This window comes from Oncorhynchus masou, unplaced genomic scaffold, assembly GCF_036934945.1.
Source record: "Oncorhynchus masou masou isolate Uvic2021 unplaced genomic scaffold, UVic_Omas_1.1 unplaced_scaffold_1607, whole genome shotgun sequence".
NCBI classification, from domain to species: Eukaryota; Metazoa; Chordata; class Actinopteri; order Salmoniformes; family Salmonidae; genus Oncorhynchus; species Oncorhynchus masou.
The window spans coordinates 77501-105000 of record NW_027006161.1 but is presented as its reverse complement, the minus strand read 5'-3'; the positions used below and the strand labels follow the sequence as shown (position 1 = coordinate 105000).

General features: G+C 48.6%; 1 protein-coding gene across 1 annotated transcript in view; it reads right to left on the bottom strand.

Moving 5' to 3' along the window:
- LOC135531501 (otogelin-like) overlaps positions 1–27500 on the bottom strand; it is a gene marked incomplete at its 3' end in the record, with an annotated part of 128424 nt that overhangs the window by 26607 nt on the left and 74317 nt on the right. The window contains 12 exon segments of the mRNA XM_064959530.1: positions 533–650; positions 3588–3866; positions 11063–11230; positions 11505–11531; positions 11819–11975; positions 20155–20271; positions 20418–20537; positions 22461–22607; positions 23623–23757; positions 24927–25065; positions 26242–26257; positions 26260–26348. Of these exon segments, the coding sequence (XP_064815602.1) occupies positions 533–650; positions 3588–3866; positions 11063–11230; positions 11505–11531; positions 11819–11975; positions 20155–20271; positions 20418–20537; positions 22461–22607; positions 23623–23757; positions 24927–25065; positions 26242–26257; positions 26260–26348 (1512 nt within the window).

Sequence of the window (27500 nt, the reverse complement as noted above, 5' to 3'; positions counted from 1 at the left end):
TGACTGGCTGTCTGACTGACCGGCTGTCTGACTGACTGGTTGGCTGACTGGCTGACTAGCTGACTGGCTGGCTGACTAGCTGACTGGCTGGCTGGCTGACTGGCTGACTGGCTGACTGGCTGACTGACTGACTGACTGACTGGCTGTCTGACTGACCGGCTGTCTGACTGACTGATTGGCTGACTGGCTGACTAGCTGACTGGCTGGCTGACTGGCTGACTGGCTGACTGACTGGCTGACTGGCTGGCTGACTGGCTGACTGGCTGACTGGCTGGCTGACTGGCTGGCTGGCTGACTGACTGATTGGCTGATTGACTAACTGATTACACAATAGAGCTGGAGGCTTCACATTCACATGGTGTTGAAGGTTTAGCCCCTGTCTGTGTTGGTGTACGCATGCATCCCAAACAGTGTCCTGTTTCCTACATAGTGCACTACTTTCGACCAGGGCTTTATCCCCTATATAGTGCACTATAATGAGAACAGGGTGCCATTTCGGACGCATCCGTAGTGTCACCTTGTGCTGCCTTACTTTGGAACGGTGCCACATAACCCCCCCGAGGGGTCACTGCAGGTCCTGAAGCAGGGGCTGACACACGACTCATACCTCCACTGGCACTTAGGACCCGTAGGGGTGTCTGGACCAGGGCCTGAGGGAAAACAAAGTGTTGCACAGCAGAGTATGAAACATGGGAATAAGTATACTTGTGTTTGTGAATATCAATCATATTACAGAGTCTCCTAGTAAAGAGTTACATTTAAAGACTAGGTAAATAAATGGAGTTGAGTTCTAGATCGACTATCGTCTGGACTCTGCCTAACCTCTCTGGACCTCTCCTGGTCTGGACTCTGCCTAACCTCTCTGGACCTCTCGTCTGGACTCTGCCTAACCTCTCTGGACCTCTCCTGGTCGACTATCGTCTGGACTCTGCCTAACCTCTCTGGACCTCTCCTGGACTCTCGTCTGGACTCTGCCTAACCTCTCTGGACTCTGTCCTATCGTCCTCTCTGGACCTCTCCTGGTCTCCTGGTCGACTATCGTCTGGACTCTGCCTAACCTCTCTGGACCTCTCCTGGTCGACTATCGTCTGGACTCTGCCTAACCTCTCTGGACCTCTCCTGGTCTCCTGGTCGACTATCGTCTGGACTCTGCCTAACCTCTCTGGACCTCTCCTGGTCGACTATCGTCTGGACTCTGCCTAACATCTCTGGATCTCTCCTGGTCGACTATCGTCTGGACTCTGCCTAACCTCTCTGGATCTCTCCTCTCCTGGTCGACTATCATCTGGACTCTGCCTAACCTCTCTAGACCTCTCCTGGTCGACTATCATCTGGACTCTGCCTAACCTCTCTGGATCTCTCCTGGTTGACAATCGTCTGGACTCTGCCTAACCTCTCTGGACCTCTCCTGGTCGACTATCGTCTGGACTCTGCTTAACCTCTCTGGATCTCTCCTGGTCTCCTGGTCGACTATCATCTGGACTCTGCCTAACCTCTCTGGACCTCTCCTGGTCGACTATCGTCTGGACTCTGCCTAACCTCTCTAGACCTCTCCTGGTCGACTATTGTCTGGACTCTGCCAAACCTCTCTGGATCTCTCCTGGTCAACAATCGTCTGGACTCTGCCAAACCTCTCTGGATCTCTCCTGGTCAACAATCGTCTGGACTCTGCCTAACCTCTCTGGACCTCTCCTGGTCAACAATCGTCTGGACTCTGCCTAACCTCTCTCGACCTCTCCTGGTCAACTATCATCTGGACTCTGCCTAACCTCTCCGGACCTCTCCTGGTCTCCTGGTCGACTATCGTCTGGACTCTGCCTAACCTCTCTAGACCTCTCCTGGTCGACTATCGTCTGGACTCTGCCTAACCTCTCTAGACCTCTCCTGGTCGACTATCGTCTGGACTCTGCCTAACCTCTCTAGACCTCTCCTGGTCGACTATTGTCTGGACTCTGCCAAACCTCTCTGGATCTCTCCTGGTCAACAATCGTCTGGACTCTGCCTAACCTCTCTGGACCTCTCCTGGTCGGCTATCGTCTGGACTCTGCCTAACCTCTCTCGACCTCTCCTGGTCAACTATCATCTGGACTCTGCCTAACCTCTCTGGACCTCTCCTGGTCTCCTGGTCGACTATCGTCTGGACTCTGCCTAACCTCTCTAGACCTCTCCTGGTCGACTATCGTCTGGACTCTGCCTAACCTCTCTAGACCTCTCCTGGTCGACTATCGTCTGGACTCTGCCTAACCTCTCTCGACCTCTCCTGGTCAACTATCGTCTGGACTCTGCCTAACCTCTCTGGACCTGGTCTCCTGGTCTCCTGGTCGACCTCTCCTGGTCGACTATCTGGAATCTGCCTATCCTCTCTGGACCTCTCCTGGTCGACTATCGTCTGGACTCCTAACCTCTCTGGACCTCTCCTGGTCTCCTGGTCGACTATCGTCTGGACTCTGCCTAACCTCTCTGGATCTCTCCTGGTCAACTATGTCCGGCATCCACTGCTGTCAGAGAGTAACCCAATCTGTTTCTGCCAGCCTGTGTGGACTCTGCTATGCTCCTAAAACAAATGGCTGACATATTTTTAGCCCCAGTAATTACCCAGCCTGCATCGGGAGCAGCAAACCGTGGAGCAGAACTCTCTAGACCTCACTAACTCTAACATACATTTGTACCTGAACTATGATTCACAAATCACTTTACTAGATTGTGAACAGAAATACTCTCCAAATGGTGAAGTTGTTTCTTGGATCAAATAAAAACCACCCCTGCCTAGTGTCTGACCACCCCCTCTCTGTTCTCTCTTCCCCCCAGTCAAAGACTCCGACCCTGGGCATTAGTCAGGGCAAAGCTCCTTCTCTGGAAGCCGTATACTGGAAGGGCTGGTCGGTTTTTGTTTTGGAACAGCCGTGAGCCTGGTGGGACCCTGATCTGGGGGCCTGGTCTGGGGGGCCTGGTCTGACGCTGACCTAGCACGCCACCCTTCCATCCCTCCATATCTCAACGTGTCTGTGATTAAAGGCACACATCAGCCACTCGCCACTCGCCACTGACAAAATCTGTCGTTCTGCTGCGAGGTGGGAGTGTGCCGGGAGACAGCTGCAGAGGGCTTGTCATTACAGTGCAAAACATGGCTGCCCTCACAAAGAGACCATTAACGGGCTAAATGGTTGTTTTTACAAACCGAGTACGCACGCTGGTGGGGCCATGGTTAGGGGTTGTGGGGGTTGGCAGGGTGGAGGGGCTGCAGCAGGAGGTTAGACCAGGGGTTAGTAGCCTAAACTACAAAGTCTTTGTCTCTAAACCTCAGCTGTCAACCATCTCTGATACATACAGTAAGTATTGGGTTGCATCGGAGGGGACAAGCATAACATGGCAAAAGCTCGAGGAGTTCAACCAAAAGCTAGAAGACCATAAGAAGACCATTAAATGGTCACAAGTGGCAGTTTTCATTTGAAAAATATATATAATATCAAAATAGATGGCATAAATGGAATCTCATTCGACAAGACAACCTTTAACTGTTCATTTACATAGCTCTTCCTTTCCCTTCCCACGTCAACCTTCCCAGACCTCCAGTCCATCCCACGTACCTGTCAGTTTGAAGAGCGTGGCCTTGCGGAATCCGTCGGTGTGTTTGTACTTCATGAGGTGAATCCAGGACAGCATGTAGTGGAGGAAGAATCCCGGTCTGGCCAAAGCCTCCAGAGAATCATAACCCTGGATCCAGGTGTCACGGTGCAGCGTGAAGGTAGCCACAGCCCAGAATGCTTCACTCTCCTCCCACTTGGTCAGTGTAAGATGGCCGCTGCTGTCCACAGCCAGGAAGTAGTTGGGCCGATCGGACGCCTCGAACGACACCAGGGACGTGTCTAGAGGAAAAGTTGATCACCAATATAGGAACCTCAACATCAAGGGTCTTTTCTGGTTAAATAAAGGTTTTTAAAAAAACTATCTGAGCTCTTTACGCCTGGGTACCGTATGTGACCCAGGTCAGGCTAGCACCTTAGTGCTCAGATAAATGTAGAACACTAGGCTAGATAAAACAGTCTAGCCTAGATAAAACAGTCTAGCCTAGCTAAAACAGTCTAGGCTAGCTAAAACAATCTAGGCTAGCTAAAACAGTCTAGGCTAGCTAATACTTCTAGCTGCAGTCTAGCTGATAACTCCTCCTGGCAGCCTGACTAGCCATAACTACAGCCTGACTAGCCATAACTACAGCCTGACTAGCCATAACTACAGCCTGACTAGCCATCACTATAGCCTGACTAGCCATAACTACAGCCTGACTAGCTATCACTACAGCCTGACTACAGCCATAACTACAGCCTGACTAGCCATCACTACAGCCTGACTAGCCATCAGTACAGCCTGACTAGCCATAACTACAGCCTGACTAGCCATAACTACAGCCTGACTAGCCATCACTACAGCCTGATGAGCCATAACTTCAGCCTGACTAGACTACAGCCTGACTAGCCATCACTACAGCCTGACTAGCCATCACTACAGCCTGACGAGCCATAACTTCAGCCTGACTAGCCATCACTACAGCCTGACTAGTCATAACTACAGCCTGACGAGCCATAACTACAGCCTGACTAGCCATAACTACAGCCTGACTAGCCATAACTACAGCCTGACTAGCCATCACTACAGCCTGACTAGCCATCACTACAGCCTGACTAGCCATAACTACAGCCTGACTAGCCATCACTACAGCCTGACTAGTCATAACTACAGCCTGACTAGCCATCACTACAGCCTGACTAGTCATAACTTCAGCCTGACTAGCCATCACTACAGCCTGACTAGCCATAACTACAGCCTGACTAGCCATCACTACAGCCTGACTAGCCATCACTACAGCCTGACTAGCCATAACTACAGCCTGACTAGCCATCACTACAGCCTGACTAGCCATCACTACAGCCTGACGAGCCATAACTACAGCCTGACTAGTCATAACTACAGCCTGACTAGCCATCACTACAGCCTGACTAGCCATCACTACAGCCTGACTAGCCATCACTACAGCCTGACAAGCCATCACTACAGCCTGACGAGCCATCACTACAGCCTGACGAGCCATAACTACAGCCTGACTAGCCATAACTACAGCCTGACTAGCCATCAGTACAGCCTGACTAGCCATAACTACAGCCTGACAAGCCATCACTACAGCCTGACTAGCCATCACTACAGCCTGACTAGCCATCACTACAGCCTGACTAGCCATCACTACAGCCTGACTAGCCATCACTACAGCCTGACTAGCCATCACTACAGCCTGACTAGCCATCACTACAGCCTGACAAGCCATCACTACAGCCTGACTAGCCATCACTACAGCCTGACTATCCATCAGCCTAACTAGCCATCAGCCTAACAAGCCATCACTACAGCCTGACTAGCCATCACTACAGCCTGACTATCCATCAGCCTAACTAGCCATCAGCCTAACAAGCCATCACTACAGCCTGACTAGCCATTAGTACAGCCTGATTGGTGACTGAGACTCAGGTTGCTGTATTTGGATTTGGGAAGCTGAACCCCAGTCTGTCTTCCTCCCAGAGTCAACACGAGGGCATCTCTACAATCAGTGTTTTCACTGGGAAAAGAGGCTCACTCTGGATAAAACACAGTCCAGGGACGGGATAGGGACTGGAAGACATCATTAGACTGGAAGACATCTTCTTCCAGTGGATAGGGACTGGATAAGGACTGTATTAGACCATAGGGACTGGATAGGGACTGGAAGACTTCCTTAGACCAGTGGATAGGGACTGGAAGACTTCATTATACCATAGGGACTGGATAGGGACTGGAAGACTTCATTATACCAGAGGAAAGGGACTGGATAGGGATGGGATAGGGACTGGAAGACTTCATTAGACCAGTGGATAGGGACTGGAAGACTTCATTAGACCAGTGGACAGGGACTGGAAGACTTCATTAGACCAGAGGATAGGGACTGGATAGGGATGGGAAAGGAACTGGAAGACTTAATTAGATGAGAGGATAGGGACTGGAAGACTTAATTAGACAAGATGATAGGGACTGGATAGGGACTGGATAGGGACTGGATAGGGATAGGGACTGGAAGACTTCATTAGACCAGTGGATAGGGACTGGAAGACTTCATTAGACCAGTGGACAGGGACTGGAAGACTTCATTAGACCAGAGGATATGGACTGGATAGAGACTGGAAGACTTCCTTAGACCAGAGGATAGGGACTGGAAGACTTCACTTGACCAGTGGATAGGGACTGGAAGACTTCATTAGAACAGTGGATAGGGACTGGAAGACTTAATTAGACAAGATGATAAGGACTGGATAGGGACTGGATAGGGATAGGGACTGGAAGACTTCATTAGACCAGTGGATAGGGACTGGAAGACTTCATTAGACCAGTGGACAGGGACTGGAACACTTCATTAGAACAGTGGAAAGGGACTGGATAGGGACTGGAAGACTTCATTATACCAGAGGATAGGGACTGGATAGGGATGGATAGGAACTGGAAGACTTAATTAGATGAGAGGATAGGGACTGGAAGACTTAATTAGACAAGATGATAGGGACTGGATAAGGACTGGATAGGGACTGGATAGGGATAGGGACTGGAAGACTTCATTAGACCAGTGGATAGGGACTGGAAGACTTCATTAGACCAGTGGACAGGGACTGGAAGACTTCATTAGAACAGTGGATAGGGACTGGATAGGGACTGGAAGACTTCATTATACCAGAGGATAGGGACTGGATAGGGACTGGAAGACTTCATTATACCAGAGGATAGGGACTGGATAGGGATGGGAAAGGAACTGGAAGACTTAATTAGATGAGAGGATAGGGACTGGAAGACTTAATTAGACAAGATGATAGGGACTGGATAGGGACTGGATAGGGACTGGATAGGGATAGGGACTGGAAGACTTCATTAGACCAGTGGACAGGGACTGGAAGACTTCATTAGACCAGTGGACAGGGACTGGAAGACTTCATTAGACCAGAGGATAGGGACTGGATAGGGACTGGAAGACAGAGGATCATTACTTGACCAGTGGATAGGGACTGGAAGGAACAGTGGATAGGGACTGGAAGACTTCATTAGACCAGAGGATAGGGACTGGATAGGGACTGGAAGACTTCACTGGAAGACCAGATGAGAGGATAGGGACTGGAAGACTTCATTAGACAAGATGGAAGGATAGGGACTGGAAGACTTCATTAGACCAGAGGATAGGGACTGGATAGGGACTGGAAGACTTAGACCAGAGGATAGGGACTGGAAGACTTCACTTGACCAGTGGATAGGGACTGGAAGACTTCATTAGACCAGTGGATAGGGACTGGAAGACTTCATTAGAACAGTGAATAGGGACTGGATAGGGACTGGAAGACTTCATTATACCAGAGGATAGGGACTGGATAGGGACTTTCATTAGACCAGTGGAAAGGGACTGGATAGGGACTGGAAGACTTCATTAGACCAGAGGATAGGGACTGGAAGACTTCATTAGACCAGTGGATAGGGACTGGAAGACTTCATTAGACCAGTGGATAGGACTGGAAGACTTCATTAGAACAGTGGATAGGGACTGGAAGACTTCATTAGACCAGTGGATAGGGACTGGAAGACTTCATTAGACCAGAGGATAGGGATAGGGACTGGAAGACTTAATTATACCAGAGGATAGGGACTGGAAGACTTCATTATACCAGAGGATAGGGACTGGATAGGGACTGGAAGACTTCATTATACCAGAGGATAGGGTGGATAGGGATGGGGACTGGAAGACTTAATTAGATGAGAGGATAGGGACTGGAAGACTTAATTAGACAAGATGATAGGGACTGGATAGGGACTGGATAGGGACTGGATAGGGATAGGGACTGGAAGACTTCATTAGACCAGTGGACAGGGACTGGACCAGTAGGGACTGGAAGACTTCATTAGACCAGAGGATAGGACTGGATAGGGACTGGAAGACTTCATTAGACCAGAGGATAGGGACTGGAAGACTTCACTTGACCAGTGGATAGGGACTGGAAGACTTCATTAGAACAGTGGATAGGGACTGGAAGACTTCATTAGACCAGAGGATAGGGTGGATAGGGACTGGAAGACTTCATTAGACCAGAGGATAAGGTGGACAGGGACTGGAAGACTTCATTAGACCAGTGGATAGGGACTGGAAGACTTCATTAGACCAGAGGATAGGGACTGGATAGGGACTGGAAGACTTCCTTAGACCAGATGATAGGGACTGGAATACTTCACTTGACCAGTGGATAGGGACTGCAAGACTTCGTTAGACCAGTGGATAGGGACTGGAAGACTTCATTAGAACAGTGAATAGGGACTGGATAGGGACTGGAAGACTTCATTATACCAGAGGATAGGGACTGGATAGGGACTGGAAGGACCATGGAAAGGGACTGGATAGGGACTGGAAGACTTCATTAGACCAGAGGATAGGGACTGGAAGACTTCATTAGACCAGTGGATAGGGACTGGAAGACTTCATTAGACCAGTGGATAGGGACTGGAAGACTTCATTAGACCAGAGGACAGGGACTGGATAAGGACTGTATTAGACCAGAGGATAGGGACTGGATAAGGACTGTATTAGACCAGAGGATAGGGACTGGATAAGGACTGTATTAGACCAGAGGATAGGGTCTGGATAGGGACTGGAAGACTTAATTATACCAGAGGATAGGGACTGGATAGGGACTGGATAGGGATGGGATGACTAGAAGACTTAATTAGACGAGAGGATAGGGACTGGAAGACTTAATAGACAAGATGATAGGGACTGGATAGGGACTGGATAGGACTGGATGGGGATAGGGACTGGAAGACTTCATTAGACCAGAGGACAGGGACTGGACAGGGACTGGATAGGGACTGGAAGACTTAATTAGACCAGAGGACAGGGACTGGACAGGGACTGGATAGGGACTGGAAGACTTCATTAGACCAGAGGACAGGGACTGAAAAACTTTTTAATGACTGGACGTTGGGGTAGGAGGAAGCCTAGGAATGCAGAGTGTTATTTATGGAGGAGGAAGTAAAATGAGGACGGACATGGAAATGGCCATTAAATTAGACTGGTGTGACGAGGACGGACATGGAAATGGCCATTGCATTAGACTGATGTGACGAGGACGGACAAGGAAATGACCATTGCATTAGACTGGTGTGACGAGGACAGACATGGAAATGGTCATTGCACTTTTAAGACTGGTTGACGAGGACGGACAAGGAAATGGCCAGTGTAGACTGGTGTGACGGGGACGGACATGGAAATGGCCATTGCATTAGACTGGTGTGACGAGGACGGACATGGAAATGGCCATTGCATTAGACTGGTGTGACGAGGACGGACATGGAAATGGCCATTGCATTAGACTGGTGTGACGAGGACGGACAAGGAAATGGCCATTGCATTAGACTGGTGTGACGAGGACGGACATGGAAATGGCCATTGCATTAGACTGGTGTGACGAGGACGGACAGGAAATGGCCATTGCATTAGACTGGTGTGACGAGGACGGACATGGAAATGGCCATTGCATTAGACTGGTGTGACGAGGACGGACATGGAAATGGCCATTGCATTAGACTGGTGTGACGAGGACGGACATGGAAATGGCCATTGCATTAGACTGGTGTGACGAGGATGGACAAGGAAATGGCCATTGCATTAGACTGGTGTGATGAGGACGGACAAGGAAATGGCCATTGCATTAGACTGGTGTGACGAGGATGGACATGGAAATGGCCATTGCATTAGACTGGTGTGGACGGTGGAAATGGCCATTGCATTAGACTGGTGTGACGAGGACGGACAATGGAAATGGCCATTGCATTAGACTGGTGTGACGAGGACGGACATGGAAATGGCCATTGCATTAGACTGGTGTGACGAGGACGGACATGGAAATGGCCATTGCATTAGACTGGTGTGACGAGGACGGACATGGAAATGGCCATTGCATTAGACTGGTGTGACGAGGACGGACATGGAAATGGCCATTGCATTAGACTGGTGTGACGAGGACGGACATGGAAATGGCCATTGCATTAGACTGGTGTGACGAGGACGGACAAGGAAATGGCCATTGCATTAGACTGGTGTGACGAGGACGGACAAGGAAATGGCCATTGCATTAGACTGGTGTGACGAGGACGGACAAGGAAATGGCCATTGCATTAGACTGGTGTGACGAGGACGGACATGGAAATGGCCATTGCATTAGACTGGTGTGACGAGGGACGGACATGGAAATGGCCATTGCATTAGACTGGTGTGACGAGGACGGACATGGAAATGGCCATTGCATTAGACTGGTGTGACGAGGACGGACATGGAAATGGCCATTGCATTAGACTGGTGTGACGAGGACGGACAAGGAAATGGCCATTGCATTAGACTGGTGTGACGAGGACGGACAAGGAAATGGCCATTGCATTAGACTGGTGTGACGACGGACATGGAAATGGCCATTGCATGGAAATGGCCATTGCATTAGACTGGTGTGACGAGGACGGACATGGAAATGGCCATTGCATTAGACTGGTGTGACGAGGACGGACAAGGAAATGGCCATTGCATTAGACTGGTGTGACGAGGACGGACAAGGAAATGGCCATTGCATTAGACTGGTGTGACGAGGACGGACATGGAAATGGCCATTGCATTAGACTGGTGTGACGAGGACGGACATGGAAATGGCCATTGCATTAGACTGGTGTGACGAGGACGGACATGGAAATGGCCATTGCATTAGACTGGTGTGACGAGGACGGACATGGAAATGGCCATTGCATTAGACTGGTGTGACGAGGACGGACAAGGAAATGACCATTGCATTAGACTGGTGTGACGAGGACGGACAAGGAAATGGCCATTGCATTAGACTGGTGTGACGAGGACGGACATGGAAATGGCCATTGCATTAGACTGGTGTGACGAGGACGGACAAGGAAATGGCCATTGCATTAGACTGGTGTGACGAGGCCTGGCAGTGACTGTTTCCTCTGCGCTGCTCACCATGCGGACGCGCTCTGCTGAGCCCAGGGGTCATCATGAAGAGGGACAGGAAGCCAGCCGCAGCAGGGTCTCCTTTCTTAGGGAACACTGCCCCACTGGACCTGTTGGCTGCCAGCACCGTGTCCCTCTCCCTGTAGGTCACCAGCCTGTAGGGGCCTTTACCCAGAACTACAAGACAGAGGAGAGGAACACTGTTAGGAGGAATCCTTCGCTGTATGGCTGACATCGACAATGGGGCCCCAGGACTGTGCAGACACTCTGCCCCCATGTGGTTTAACAATGAAGTGCCTTTACACATTGATCATGATGAAATGTTTGGAGCAAATTCTTAAAGACAATGCACATTAAACTTCCGAGGTTCAGTCATTGATTTGATTCTTGGAGAAATTAGATTTTTTTATTTGACAAATAGGAAGAGTTTGAGATAAGATGCTGTATGTACCTTTGTTGTAGTATTCACAATCGTAGGCTGAAAAGACAAACAGAAAGAGTCGTTAGTGGAATGAAATTATAAACTGTAGTTAATTACATATTTTATTTACCTTTATTTAACTAGGCAAGTCAGTTCAGAACAAATTCTTATTTTTAACGACGGCCTGGGAACAGTGGGGATAACTGCCTGTTCAGGGGCATTTGTCTGAACACAGAGTGCCATTTCAGCTGGTCCCACACACTCCCATACCACCCATTGAATGGGTAGTGTACCCGGTGCCTGCCCGTTGGCCACTCATTGCCCGCTCATAGCCGCAGACTTACGGCAGATCGACGGAGATCGCCAGTCCACGGTGACACCCTGGTGACAGCATCGGTGGGCGTAGGCTGCCACGCTGGTACAGAAACACTCACAGTCCCCACCGCGACTACAGCCGCACGTATCTGCCAGACAGTTCATATAGAACCATGTCACGTCCACCTGGACAGGAGGAGACAGGAAGGAACCTTTCAGACCCTTAAGACTGTTGTCCACTAGCATAGGGATATGGTAGTAACAGCCTGATACAACACACAGCATGATACAACACACAGCCTGATACAACACACAGCCTGATGTAACACACAGCCTGATACAACACACAGCCTGATGTAACACACAGCCTGATACAACACACAGCCTGATGTAACACACAGCCTGATACAACACACAGCCTGATACAACACACAGCCTGATGTAACACACAGCCTGATACAACACACAGCCTGATACAACACACAGCCTGATACAACACACAGCCTGATAACACACAGCCTGATACAACACAGCCTGATACAACACACAGCCTGATACAACACACAGCCTGATGTAACACACAGCCTGATACAACACACAGCCTGATACAACACACAGCCTGATACAACACACAGCCTGATGTAACACACAGCCTGATACAACACACAGCCTGATACAACACACAGCCTGATGTAACACACAGCCTGATACAACACACAGCCTGATACAACACACAGCCTGATACAACACACAGCCTGATACAACACACAGCCTGATACAACACACAGCCTGATACAACACACAGCCTGATACAACACACAGCCTGATGTAACACACAGCCTGATACAACACACAGCCTGATACAACACACAGCCTGATACAACACACAGCCTGATACAACACACAGCCTGATACAACACACAGCCTGATGCAACACACAGCCTGATACAACACACAGCCTGATACAACACACAGCCTGATACAACACACAGCCAGATACAACACACAGCCTGATTCACACAACAGCCTGATACAACACACAGCCTGATGTAACACACAGCCTGATACAACACACAGCCTGATACAACACACAGCCTGATACAACACACAGCCTGATACAACACACAGCCTGATACAACACACAGCCTGATACAACACACAGCCTGATGTAACACACAGCCTGATACAACACACAGCCTGATACAACACACAGCCTGATACAACACACAGCCTGATACAACACACAGCCTGATACAACACACAGCCTGATACAGCCTGATACAACACACAGCCTGATACAACACACAGCCTGATACAACACACAGCCTGATACAACAAACAGCCTGATACAGCCTGATACAACACACAGCCTGATACAACACACAGCCTGATACAACACACAGCCTGATACAACACACAGCCTGATACAACACACAGCCTGATATAACACACAGCCTGATACAACACACAGCCTGATATAACACACAGCCTGATACAACACACAGCCTGATATAACACACAGCCTGATACAACACACAGCCTGATACAACACACAGCCTGATACAACACACAGCCTGATATAACACACAGCCTGATACAACACACAGCCTGATACAACACACAGCCTGATACAACACACAGCCTGATACAACACACAGCCTGATACAACACACAGCCTGATACAACACACAGCCTGATACAACACACAGCCTGATACAACACACAGCCTGATACAACACACAGCCTGATACAACACACAGCCTGATACAACACACAGCCTGATACCACACCCAGCCTGATTCTGCCTGTTTCAACACACAGCCTGATACAACACACAGCCTGATACAACACACAGCCTGATATAACACACAGCCTGATACAACACACAGCCTGATGTAACACACAGCCTGATGTAACACACAGCCTGATACAACACACAGCCTGATGTAACACACAGCCTGATGTAACACACAGCCTGATGTAACACACAGCCTGATACAACACACAGCCTGATACAACACACAGCCTGATACAACACACAGCCTGATACAACACACAGCCTGATACAACACACAGCCTGATACAACACACAGCCTGATACAACACACAGCCTGATACAACACACAGCCTGATACAACACACAGCCTGATACAACACACAGCCTGATGTAACACACAGCCTGATACAACACACAGCCTGATGTAACACACAGCCTGATACAACACACAGCCTGATGTAACACACAGCCTGATGTAACACACAGCCTGATACAACACACAGCCTGATACAACACACAGCCTGATACAACACACAGCCTGATACAACACACAGCCTGATACAACACACAGCCTGATACAACACACAGCCTGATACAACACACAGCCTGATATAACACACAGCCTGATACAACACACAGCCTGATACAACACACAGCCTGATACAACACACAGCCAGATACAACACACAGCCTGATACAGCCTGATACAACACACAGCCTGATGTAACACACAGCCTGATACAACACACAGCCTGATACAACACACAGCCTGATACAAACACAGCCTGATACAACACACAGCCTGATACAACACACAGCCTGATACAACACACAGCCTGATACAACACACAGCCTGATACAACACACAGCCTGATACAACACACAGCCTGATACAAACACACAGCCTGATACAACACACAGCCTGATACAACACACAGCCTGATGTAACACACAGCCAGCCTGATACAACACACAGCCTGATACAACACACAGCCTGATACAACACACAGCCTGATACAACACACAGCCAACACACAGCCTGATACAACACACAGCCTGATACAACACACAGCCTGATACAACACACAGCCTGATACAACACACGGCCTGATACAACACACAGCCTGATACAACACACAGCCTGATACAACACACAGCCTGATACAACCTGATACAACACACAGCCTGATACAGCCTGATACAACACACAGCCTGATACAACACACAGCCTGATACAACACACAGCCTGATACAGCCTGATACAACACACAGCCACAGCCTGATACAACACACAGCCTGATACAACACACAGCCTGATACTGATGTAACACACAGCCACAGCCTGATGTAACACACAGCCTGATACAACACACAGCCTGATACAACACACAGCCTGATACAACACACAGCCTGATAACACACAGCCTGATGTAACACACAGCCTGATACAACACACAGCCTGATGTAACACACAGCCTGATACAACACACAGCCTGATACAACACACAGCCTGATACAACACACAGCCTGATACAAGCCTGATACAACACAGCCTGATACAACACACAGCCTGATACAACACACAGCCTGATACAACACACAGCCTGATACAACACACAGCCTGATACAACACACAGCCTGATACAACACACAGCCTGATACAACACACAGCCTACAACACACAGCCTGATACAACACACAGCCTGATACAACACACAGCCTGATAACACACAGCCTGATACAACACACAGCCTGATACAACACACAGCCTGACACAGCCAACACACAGCCTGATAACACACAGCCTGATACAACACACAGCCTGATACAACACACAGCCTGATACAACACACAGCCTGATACAACACACAGCCTGATGATACAACACACAGCCTGATACAACACACAGCCTGATACAACACACAGCCTGATACAACACACAGCCTGATACAACACACAGCCTGATACAACACACAGCCTGATACAACACACAGCCTGATGTACAACACACAGCCTGATACAACACACAGCCTGATGTAACACACAGCCTGATACAACACACAGCCTGATACAACACACAGCCTGATACACAACACACAGCCTGATACAACACACAACACACAGCCTGATACAACACACAGCCTGATACAACACACAGCCTGATACAACACACAGCCTGATACAACACACAGCCTGATACAACACACAGCCTGATACAACACACAGCCTGATACAACACACAGCCTGATACAACACACAGCCTGATACAACACACAGCCTGATACAACACACAGCCTGATACAACAACACACAGCCTGATACAACACACAGCCTGATACAACACACAGCCTGATACAACACACAGCCAACACACAGCCTGATACAACACACAGCCTGATACAACACACAGCCTGATACAACACACAGCCTGATACAGCCTGATACAACACACAGCCTGATACAACACACAGCCTGATACAACACACAGCCTGATACAACACACAGCCTGATACAACACACAGCCTGATACAACACACAGCCTGATACATACACACAGCCTGATACAACACACAGCCTGATACAACACACAGCCTGATACAACACACAGCCTGATACAACACACAGCCTGATACAACAACACACAGCCTGATACAACACACAGCCTGATACAACACACAGCCTGATACAACACACAGCCTGATACAACACACAGCCTGATACAACACACAGCCTGATACAACACACAGCCTGATACAACACACACAGCCTGATACAACACACAGCCTGATACAACACACAGCCTGATACAACACACAGCCTGATACAACACACAGCCTGATACAACACACAGCCTGATACAACACACAGCCTGATACAACACACAGCCTGATACAACACACAGCCTGATACAACACACAGCCTGATACAACACACAGCCTGATACAACACACAGCCTGATACAACACACAGCCTGATGTAACACACAGCCTGATACAACACACAGCCTGATACAACACACAGCCTGATACAACACACAGCCTGATACAACACACAGCCAGATACAACACACAGCCTGATACACACACAGCCTGATACAACACACAGCCTGATACAACACACAGCCTGATACAACACACAGCCTGATACAACACACAGCCTGATACAACACAACACACAGCCTGATGATACAACACACAGCCTGATACAACACACAGCCTGATACAACACACAGCCTGATACAACACACAGCCTGATACAACACACAGCCTGATACAACACACAGCCTGATAGCCTGATACAACACACAGCCTGATACAACACACAGCCTGATACAACACACAGCCTGATACAACACACAGCCTGATACAACACACAGCCTGATACACACACAGCCTGATACAACACACAGCCTGATACAACACACAGCCTGATACAACACACAGCCTGATACAACACACAGCCTGATACAACACACAGCCTGATACAACACACAGCCTACAACACACAGCCTGATACAACACACAGCCTGATACACAACACACAGCCTGATACAACACACAGCCTGAGCCTGATACAACACACAGCCTGATACAACACACAGCCTGATACAACACACAGCCTGATACAACACACATACAACACACAGCCTGATACAACACACAGCCTGATACAACACACACAACACACAGCCTGATACAACACACAGCCTGATGTAACACACAGCCTGATACAACAACACACAGCCTGATACAACACACAGCCTGATACAACACACAGCCAACACACAGCCTGATACAACACACAGCCTGATACAACACACAGCCTGATACAACACACAGCCTGATACAACACACAGCCTGATGTAACACACAGCCTGATACAACACACAGCCTGAGCCTGTACAACACACAGCCTGATACAACACACAGCCTGATGTAACACACACAACACACAGCCTGATACAACACACAGCCTGATACAACACACAGTACAACACACAGCCTGATACAACACACAGCCTGATACAACACACAGCCTGATGTAACAGCCTGATACAACACACAGCCTGATACAACACACAGCCTGATGTAACACACAGCCTGATACAACACACAGCCTGATGTAACAGACAGCCTGATACAACAAACACAGCCTGATGTAACACACAGCCTGATACAACACACAGCCTGATACAACACACAACCTGATACAACACACAGCCTGATACAACACACAGCCTGATACAACACACAGCCTGATACAAGCCTGATACAACACACAGCCTTAGATGCACTGACACAACACACAGCCTGATAAAGTGGCTGTTCACAGCCTGGATGTACAACACACAGCCTGATACAACACACAGCCTGATACAAACACACAGCCTGATACAACACACAGCCTGATACAGATACAACACACAGCCTGATACACACAGCCTGATGCCTGACTTACAACACACAGCCTGTAATACAACACACAGTAAATGTAAATGAGAAGAGATAGGCCTGATACAGACACAGCTCATAGAGGGTAGGGGTTATGTAGAGGACAGGGGCCTGTAATGTGGAGAAGAGATAGGACAGCAGACCAGCAGACAAAGGATAGCCTTATGTAGAGGATACAGGGTGATGTAATGTGGAGAAGAGATACAACAGCAGACCAGCTGACAGACAGGGGGCCTGTAATGAGGAGAAGAGATGACAGCAGACCAGCTGACAAAGGATAGGGGTTATGTAATGAGGAGAAGAGATAGGACAGCAGACCAGCTGACGCCGGATAGGGGTTATGTAATGTGGAGAAGAGATAGGACAGCAGACCAGCTGACAAAGGATAGGGGTTATGTACTGAGGAGAAGAGATAGGACAGCAGACCAGCTGACAGAGGGTAGGGGGCTATGTAATGTAGAGAAGAGATAGGACAGCAGACCAGCTGACAAAGGATAGGGGTTATGTAACGTGGAGAAGAGATAGGACAGCTGACCAGCTGACGAAGGATAGGGGTTATGTAACGTGGAGAAGAGATAGGACAGCAGACCAGCTGACAGAGGGTAGGGGTTATGTAACGTGGAGAAGAGATAGGACAGCAGACCAGCTGACAGAGGGTAGGGGGCTATGTACTGAGGAGAAGAGATAGGACAGCAGACCAGCTGACAGAGGGTAGGGGTTATGTAATGAGGAGAAGAGATAGGACAGCAGACCAGCTGACAGAGGATAGGGGTTATGTAACGTGGAGAAGAGATAGGACAGCAGACCAGCTGACAGAGGGTAGGGGGCTATGTAATGAGGAGAAGAGATAGGACAGCAGACCAGCTGACAGAGGGTAGGGGTTATGTAATGAGGAGAAGAGATAGGACAGCAGACCAGCTGACGAAGGATACGTGGAGGGGTTATGTAGAGGATAGGGGTTATGTAATGTGGAGAAGAGATAGGACAGCAGACCAGCTGACAGAAGGATAGAAGGGTTATGTAGAGGATAGGGGTTATGTAATGTGGAGAAGAGATAGGACAGCAGACCAGCTGACGAAGGATAGGGGTTATGTAATGTGGAGAAGAGATAGGACAGCAGACCAGCTGACGAAGGATAGGGGTTATGTAGAGGATAGGGGTTATGTAATGTGGAGAAGAGATAGGACAGCAGACCAGCTGACAGAGGATAGGGGTTATGTAGAGGATAGGGGTTATGTAATGTGGAGAAGAGATAGGACAGCAGACCAGCTCATAGAGGGTAGGGGTTATGTAATGAGGAGAAGAGATAGGGCAGCAGACCAGCTGACAGAGGGTAGGGGGCTATGTACTGAGGAGAGGAGATAGGACAGCAGACCAGCTGACAGAGGGTAGGGGTTATGTAATGAGGAGAAGAGATAGGGCAGCAGACCAGCTGACAGAGGGTAGGGGTTATGTAATGAGGAGAAGAGATAGGGCAGCAGACCAGCTGACAGAGGATAGGGGTTATGTAATGAGGAGAAGAGATAGGGCAGCAGACCAGCTGACAGAGGGTAGGGGGCTATGTAATGAGGAGAAGAGATAGGACAGCAGACCAGCTGACAGAGGGTAGGGGGCTATGTAATGAGGAGAAGAGATAGGACAGCAGACCAGCTGACAGAGGGTAGGGGGCTATGTAATGTAATGTGTATGTCAGGCTTGAGAGAAGCCCCAGTAATACTAACATCCACAGTAACATCAACCAACACAGAGATCTGTGAGACAGCCTGCAGTAAGACAGTAAGATCCTGATTAATGTCTGTGCTTTACAGTGAGTCAAACGGCCTCTGGGAGGTGACTCAAATAACCAGAACCAACACGCCCCCCCTCACACACCACTCCCACAGTACTCATCAACACAGACAGCTGAAACAGCAGTGGGAGAAACTGCATGTCACAGTATAGACGCACGCATGCTCTTCTGCACACACACACACACACACACACACACACACACACATACACACATACACACATACACACATACACACACATATCCAGAAACAGATATCCACATGCGTATGCATACCCACTCTCACACACTCGCAACACAGCCCTCCCTCCATTGGTTGAGCTGCTGGCTGTCATACTCCATACTCACCACCGGGTGGCAGACCAGGAAGACCTCGCTGAGCAGGACTCCACACTGCCTCTTGGAGAACGGCTCCCTCAGGGGGTTCAGACTGCAGGGGTGTCTGATGTCTGGGCTGTTAACACACTGGACACACACATATCTAACGTTAGAAGACTGACAATAGACACCTGTATCATGTATGAACACACGCACACACACACACACACACACACAGACTAATACACACACACTATCCACTGAGAATAGACCGTGGGGGTTTCGAAACTTGCCTCAGCTGCCGTCCAGCTGTTGCCAAACTCCTGAGGCGTGGCAGAGTCTATGTTCTCTGGTGTCCTCATCTCATTGACCGTCCTCAGGTCAAAGTTCCCGCACAGACCGCTCAGCTTGCCCTGAACACAGCATTCACATGAATATTACACCAATCACAGACCGCTCAGCTTGCCCTGAACACAGCACTCACATGAATATTACACCAATCACAGCACTGTATAGTAATAAGGAAGGGCTTGGTGACCTGATGATGTTTATCAAGGGCTTGGTGACCTGATGATGCTAATCAAGGGCTTGGTGACCTGATGATGTTTATCAAGGGCTTGGTGACCTGATGGTGCTAATCAAGGGGTTAGTGACCTGATGGTGTTAATCAAGGGGTTAGTGACCTGATGGTGTTAATCAAGAGGTTAGTGACCTGATGGTGCTAATCAAGGGCTTGGTGACCTGATGGTGCTAATCAAGGGGTTGGTGACCTGATGGTGCTAATCAAGGGCTTGGTGACCTGATGGTGCTAATCAAGGGGTTAGTGACCTGACGGTGCTAATCAAGGGGTTAGTGACCTGATGGTGCTAATCAAGGGCTTGGTGACCTGATGGTGCTAATCAAGGGGTTGGTGACCTGATGGTGTAATCAAGGGCTTGGTGACCTGATGGTGCTAATCAGGGGTTAGTGACCTGATGGTGTTAATCAAGGGTTGATGACCTGATGGTGCTAATCAAGGGGTGACCTGATGGTGCTAATCAAGGGCTTGATGACCTGATGGTGCTAATCAAGGGCTTGGTGACCTGATGGTGCTAATCAAGGGGTTGGTGACCTGATGATGCTAATCAAGGGGTTAGTGACCTGATGGTGCTAATCAAGGAGTTAGTGACCTGATGGTGCTAATCAAGGGCTTGGTGACCTGATGGTGCTAATCAAGGGGTTGGTGACCTGATGATGCTAATCAAGGGGTTAGTGACCTGATGGTGCTAATCAAGGGCTTGGTGACCTGATGGTGCTAATCAAGGGGTTGGTGACCTGATGGTGCTAATCAAGGGCTTGGTGACCTGATGGTGCTAATCAAGGGGTTAGTGACCTGATGGTGCTAATCAAGGGGTTAGTGACCTGACGGTGCTAATCAAGGGGTTAGTGACCTGATGGTGCTAATCAAGGGCTTGGTGACCTGATGGTGCTAATCAAGGGGTTGGTGACCTGATGGTGCTAATCAAGGGCTTGGTGACCTGATGGTGCTAATCAGGGGGTTAGTGACCTGATGGTGCTAATCAAGGGCTTGATGACCTGATGGTGCTAATCAAGGGGTGACCTGATGGTGCTAATCAAGGGCTTGATGACCTGATGGTGCTAATCAAGGGCTTGGTGACCTGATGGTGCTAATCAAGGGGTTGGTGACCTGATGATGCTAATCAAGGGGTTAGTGACCTGATGGTGCTAATCAAGGAGTTAGTGACCTGATGGTGCTAATCAAGGGCTTGGTGACCTGATGGTGCTAATCAAGGGTTGGTGACCTGATGATGCTAATCAAGGGGTTAGTGACCTGATGGTGCTAATCAAGGGTTGGTGACCTGATGGTGTTAATCAAGGGGTTGGTGACCTGATGGTGTTAATCAAGGGTTGGTGACCTGATGGTGTTAATCAAGGGGTTAGTGACCTGATGGTGCTAATCAAGGGCTTGATGACCTGATGGTGCTAATCAAGGGCTTGGTGACCTGGTGGTGCTAATCAAGGGGTTGGTGACCTGATGGTGCTAATCAAGGGCTATGGTGACCTGATGGTGCTAATCAAGGGCTTGGTGACCTGATGGTGCTAATCAAGGACTATGGTGACCTGATGGTGCTAATCAAGGGCTTGGTGACCTGATGGTGCTAATCAAGGGCTTGGTGATTAGTTGATTTGTTGAATAAGGTGTGACGGATTGTAGGATCCAGAGGACTGGGTTGAGAAAGACTGCTATAGGAGACAGCAGCTGCTTTTTAATGACAGGGCCCCCATTGTATTCTAGGGTAAGGAATGTGGAACACCAACAACCCATGGTGCCTGACCTGCCAGCGTGGTCCAGCCTGGATGTGGACCGTGGTCTTGCGATCCCAGAGCACGGTCAGGTCCTCCTCGGGAACGTGGACCACGGTGAAGAGCCCAGCGCTCCATATGAACATCTCCTGCCTCCAGTCGATCACACTGGATGGGTTCTACACAGGGTGGAGGACAGGAAACAGGACAATGGACAGGAATTAGATCAATACTGATGAACAGGTTGAGATGAGCCAGGGGGGTCGGGGGTAGTGCCCCCCTGTGATTTTTTAACTTAATTTCTTTATGGTTTATTGTTCATTAAGGACAGAGGACAAGACAGAGGACAGGGAAGAGGACAAGTCAGAGGAGGGAGAAGAGGACAGGGAAGATGACAGGAAAGAGGACAAGTCAGAGGAGGGAGAAGAGGACAGGGAAGATGACAGGAAAGAGGACAAGGCAGAGGTCAAGGACGAGGACAGGGAGGAGGACAGGCAAGATGACAAGACAGAGGACAGGGAGGGGACAAGATGGAGGACAGGGAAGAGAACAGGGAAGAGGTAAAGATGGAGGACAGGTAAAAGGACAAGCTGGAGGACAGGGAAGAGGGCAGGGATCATGAATAAGGTAGTCTTGAATAGGTGAAATTTGTGCTATAATTGGTAAGGTGTGACAATAGTAATGTGATATTCATTGGGTCTGAGGGGTCAGGGGTCAGGGGTTAAGGGGTTAAGGGTAGTTTCTCTCTGTAATGTTTTCATCAAACATTTCTTATAACACTGTAGGTTACATTAACCCTATCGAAAGCAAGTCAGCAAACAAGTAACGAGCGAGTCTCTAGTGGAAACTGGGAGGCATCCCAGCGGTGGCCAGACTTGGTAGGACCATCAGCGGCAAGCTACCTGGTAAGGTTCAGGAGCAGGAGCAGGAGCAGGGGCAGGGGCAGGGGCAGGAGCAGGAGAAGGAGCAGGAGCAGGAGCAGGAGCAGGAGCAGGAGCAGGAGCAGGAGAAGGAGAAGGAGCAGGAGAAGGAGCAGGAGCAGAAGCAGGAGCAGGAGCAGGAGCAGGAGCAGGAGCAGGAGCAGGAGCAGGAGAAGGAGAAGGAGCAGGAGCAGGAGCAGGAGCAGGAGCAGGAGCAGGAGCAGGAGCAGGAGCAGGAGCAGGAGCAGGAGCAGAAGCAGGAGCATGCACTTACTGGTTTGCCACTGTCGTCGTCGAACGCAATGAAAGATCTACCAATGTTGATGAGTAGAGATTTCCTGCAGATGACGCCGCTGTCGTAACAGTCCACGTTCTCAGCCATCACACTCATCATCAGATCAGCACTGCTCTGAAGGTGGGATGGGAAAAACAACATGAAAAGAGCAAGCTAACCCAGGACAGAACTATGCTACTGAAAACTACCAAATGTGTGAACTTGTATATTAAGTATTTAAACCCTAAGCCAGTCTATTCATCAATCCCTTCATCCATATACGGATATCTAACTTTCACAGATTTCTTGCATTACATTTAGTCATCCCATTTTATTATCAAATAACGAGGAAAAATACACGAACTTGACTACTGGAAACGTGGCTCTGGTACCTTTACTAGGTAGACTTTACACACTACAACGTAGTCAAACATCATACCTCTACTAGGTAGACTACACACTACAACGTAGTCAAACATCATACCTTTACTAGGTAGACTACACACTCTAATGTAGTCAAACATCATACCTTTACTAGGTAGACTTTACACACTCTAACGTAGTCAAACATCATACCTTTACTAGGTAGACTTTACACACTCTAACGTAGTCAAATATCATACCTTTACTAGGTAGACTTTACACACTCTAACGTAGTCAAATATCATACCTTTACTAGGTAGACTACACACTCCAACGTAGTCAAATATCATACCTTTACTAGGTAGACTACACACTCTAACGTAGTCAAACATCATACCTTTACTAGGTAGACTTTACACACTCTAACGTAGTCAAATATCATACCTTTACTAGGTAGACTACACACTCTAACGTAGTCAAATATCATACCTTTACTAGGTAGACTACACACTCTAACGTAGTCAAATATCATACCTTTACTAGGTAGACTTTACACACTCTAACGTAGTCAAATATCATACCTTTACTAGGTAGACTACACACTCTAATGTAGTCAAATATCATACCTTTACTAGGTAGACTACACACTCTAACGTAGTCAAACATCATACCTTTACTAGGTTGACTACACACTCTAACGTAGTCAAATATCATACCTTTACTAGGTAGACTACACACTCTAATGTAGTCAAATATCATACCTTTACTAGGTATTCTACACACTCCAACGTAGTCAAATATCATACCTTTACTAGGTAGACTACACACTCCAACGTAGTCAAATATCATACCTTTACTAGGTAGACTACACACTCTAACGTAGTCAAATATCATACCTTTACTAGGTAGACTACACACTCTAACGTAGTCAAATATCATACCTTTACTAGGTAGACTTTACACACTCCCACGTAGTCAAACAGTAGACCATCAAAGGTCCTGTAGTGGCGGTCCCCGTAGGCTGTGCACATGGATGGACACGGACGGAACACACACTGGAATGTTCCATGCTGGCAGACACTGAAAGAGACACACAGCGTCAACCAACACGATTCAGTACCAACCTGCCAGCAAACTGCTACCACTTAACGTAAGCACCTTCTGTCATAACTAATGGCCGCCTTTTGTTCGGGAGGCCACCAAGCGATTATCGTCTGTCCGAAAAGTAGGGATCTCGTCAACTGCCAAATGTTGAATCACCAGCGTTCATAGTGCTATTATACAGATCCCTATCTCTCCTCTTCCCTTGCTAACTGCTAGAAGTAGACATGGATGGCAGAGAAGAAAGGAGACAGACTGGGATCACTGTTTCACTCGGCAGGGAGAGAGACTGTTGAATGAACGGCCCTCATACAAGGACTCTCTGTAAACCAGAGCTGGGAGGTGATTTTCTATGATAGATAATAGAGGGTTATGTATATCAGGTGAACAGTCTCACCGTAGGTACAATCTATACAAGACTCATCACCTAAAGCTCAGGAATGATCCTGGAAAATTGTTAGCTGCTAGAAAGTTTGTCTTAATTCGGCCACACATTGCCAGGTTTTGCCAGGTGCTGAGTCAACACATTTGTCAGTGACTCAGATACTTGAAATGTCGCGGGCAAATGAAAGCTGTATATACAGTGCCTTGCGAAAGTATTCGGCCCCCTTGAACTTCGCGACCTTTTGCCACATTTCAGGCTTCAAACATAAAGATATAAAACTGTATTTTTTGTGTGAAGAATCAACAACAAGTGGGACACAATCATGAAGTGGAACGACATTTATTGGATATTTCAAACTTTTTTAACAAATCAAAAACTGAAAAATTGGGCTTGCAAAATTATTCAGCCCCCTTAAGTTAATACTTTGTAGCGCCACCTTTTGCTGCGATTACAGCTGTAAGTTGCTTGGGGTATGTCTCTATCAGTTTTGCACATCGAGAGACTGAAATGTTTTTCAGAATACTTTTGCAAGGCACTGTATGATCGATCTTATAAGGGGTTGAATATAGAGGGGTGTTTAGAAGAAACAAAACCTCTCGGTGTCTTACTTCTGTACAGGAAATGATCTGAAAAGCATTCACTAATTTATGACTGTAGAGAAGTATGTTCCACTCTCTCCTAAAACGTGTTGCGTTTGATACAAATCCTGTTTGGTTCGAGAAGAGTTTAATCTCTGGAAAAGACCGTGTATGAGTTGTTTCTAAACGTACCATTGATGACAGGGGAGGTGACTCTATCTCCTGGATAGTACTCTTTCCCCTTCCAGAGGCAGGGGCAGGCGTCAGGCTCAAAACACTCATCACCATGTTTCAGCAATCTGGGAAACACACAAACAAACAAACACAGCTGTCCCGTTTATTCACTTTAGTTCAGAGTTCGTCTGTTTCTCTACTTGTAGAACAAAACTTACATTTGTTTGAATTTGCTTTGTACCTTTTTCACACATAGAGATACTGTGTCTCTGTGCAGGTACTCTACTAAGTTCATCGCCACCCAGACGATTTACATGGACTCCCCACCGCCCTCCATCGGTCTCCCCACCGCCCTCCATTGGTTTCCCCCACCGCCCTCCATTGGTCTCCCCACCGCCCTCCATTGGTTTCCTCCACCGCCCTCCATTGGTCTCCCCCACCGCCCTCCATTGGTCTCCCCACCACCCTCCATTGGTTTCCCCACCGCCCTCCATTGGTTTCCCCCACCGCCCTCCATTGGTCTCCCCACCGCCCTCCATTGGTTTCCCCACCGCCCTCCATTGGTTTCCCCCACCGCCCTCCATTGGTCTCCCCACCGCCCTCCATTGGTCTCCCCACCGCCCTCCATTGGTCTCCCCCACCGCCCTCCATTGGTTTCCCCCACCGCCCTCCATTGGTTTCCCCCACCGCCCTCCATTGGTCTCCCCACCGCCCTCCATTGGTTTCCCCCACCGCCCTCCATTGGTTTCCCCACCACCCTCCATTGGTTTCTTCCACCACCCTCCATTGGTTTCTTCCACCACCCTCCATTGGTTTCTTCCACCGTCCTCCATTGGTTTCTTCCACCGCCCTCCATTGGTTTCCCCACCGCCCTCCATTGGTTTCTTCCACCACCCTCCATTGGTTTCTTCCACCGTCCTCCATTGGTTTCCCCCACCGCCCTCCATTGGTTTCTTCCACCGCCCTCCATTGGTTTCTTCCACCGCCCTCCATTGGTTTCTTCCACCGCCCTCCATTGGCTCGGTACCGGTACCACATTGACTCGGTACCGGTAGCCCCTGCGGCAGGGTAGCCTAGTGGTTAGAGCGTTGGACTAGTAACCGAAAGGTTGCAAGTTCGAATCCCCAAGTTCGAAACCTAGTAAAATAAAGGTAAAATTTAAAAATATATATATATATATATATATATATAGCATACACATTGACTCGGTACCGGTACCACATTGACTCGGTAAAGGTACCACATTGACTCGGTACCGGTACCACATTGACTCAGTA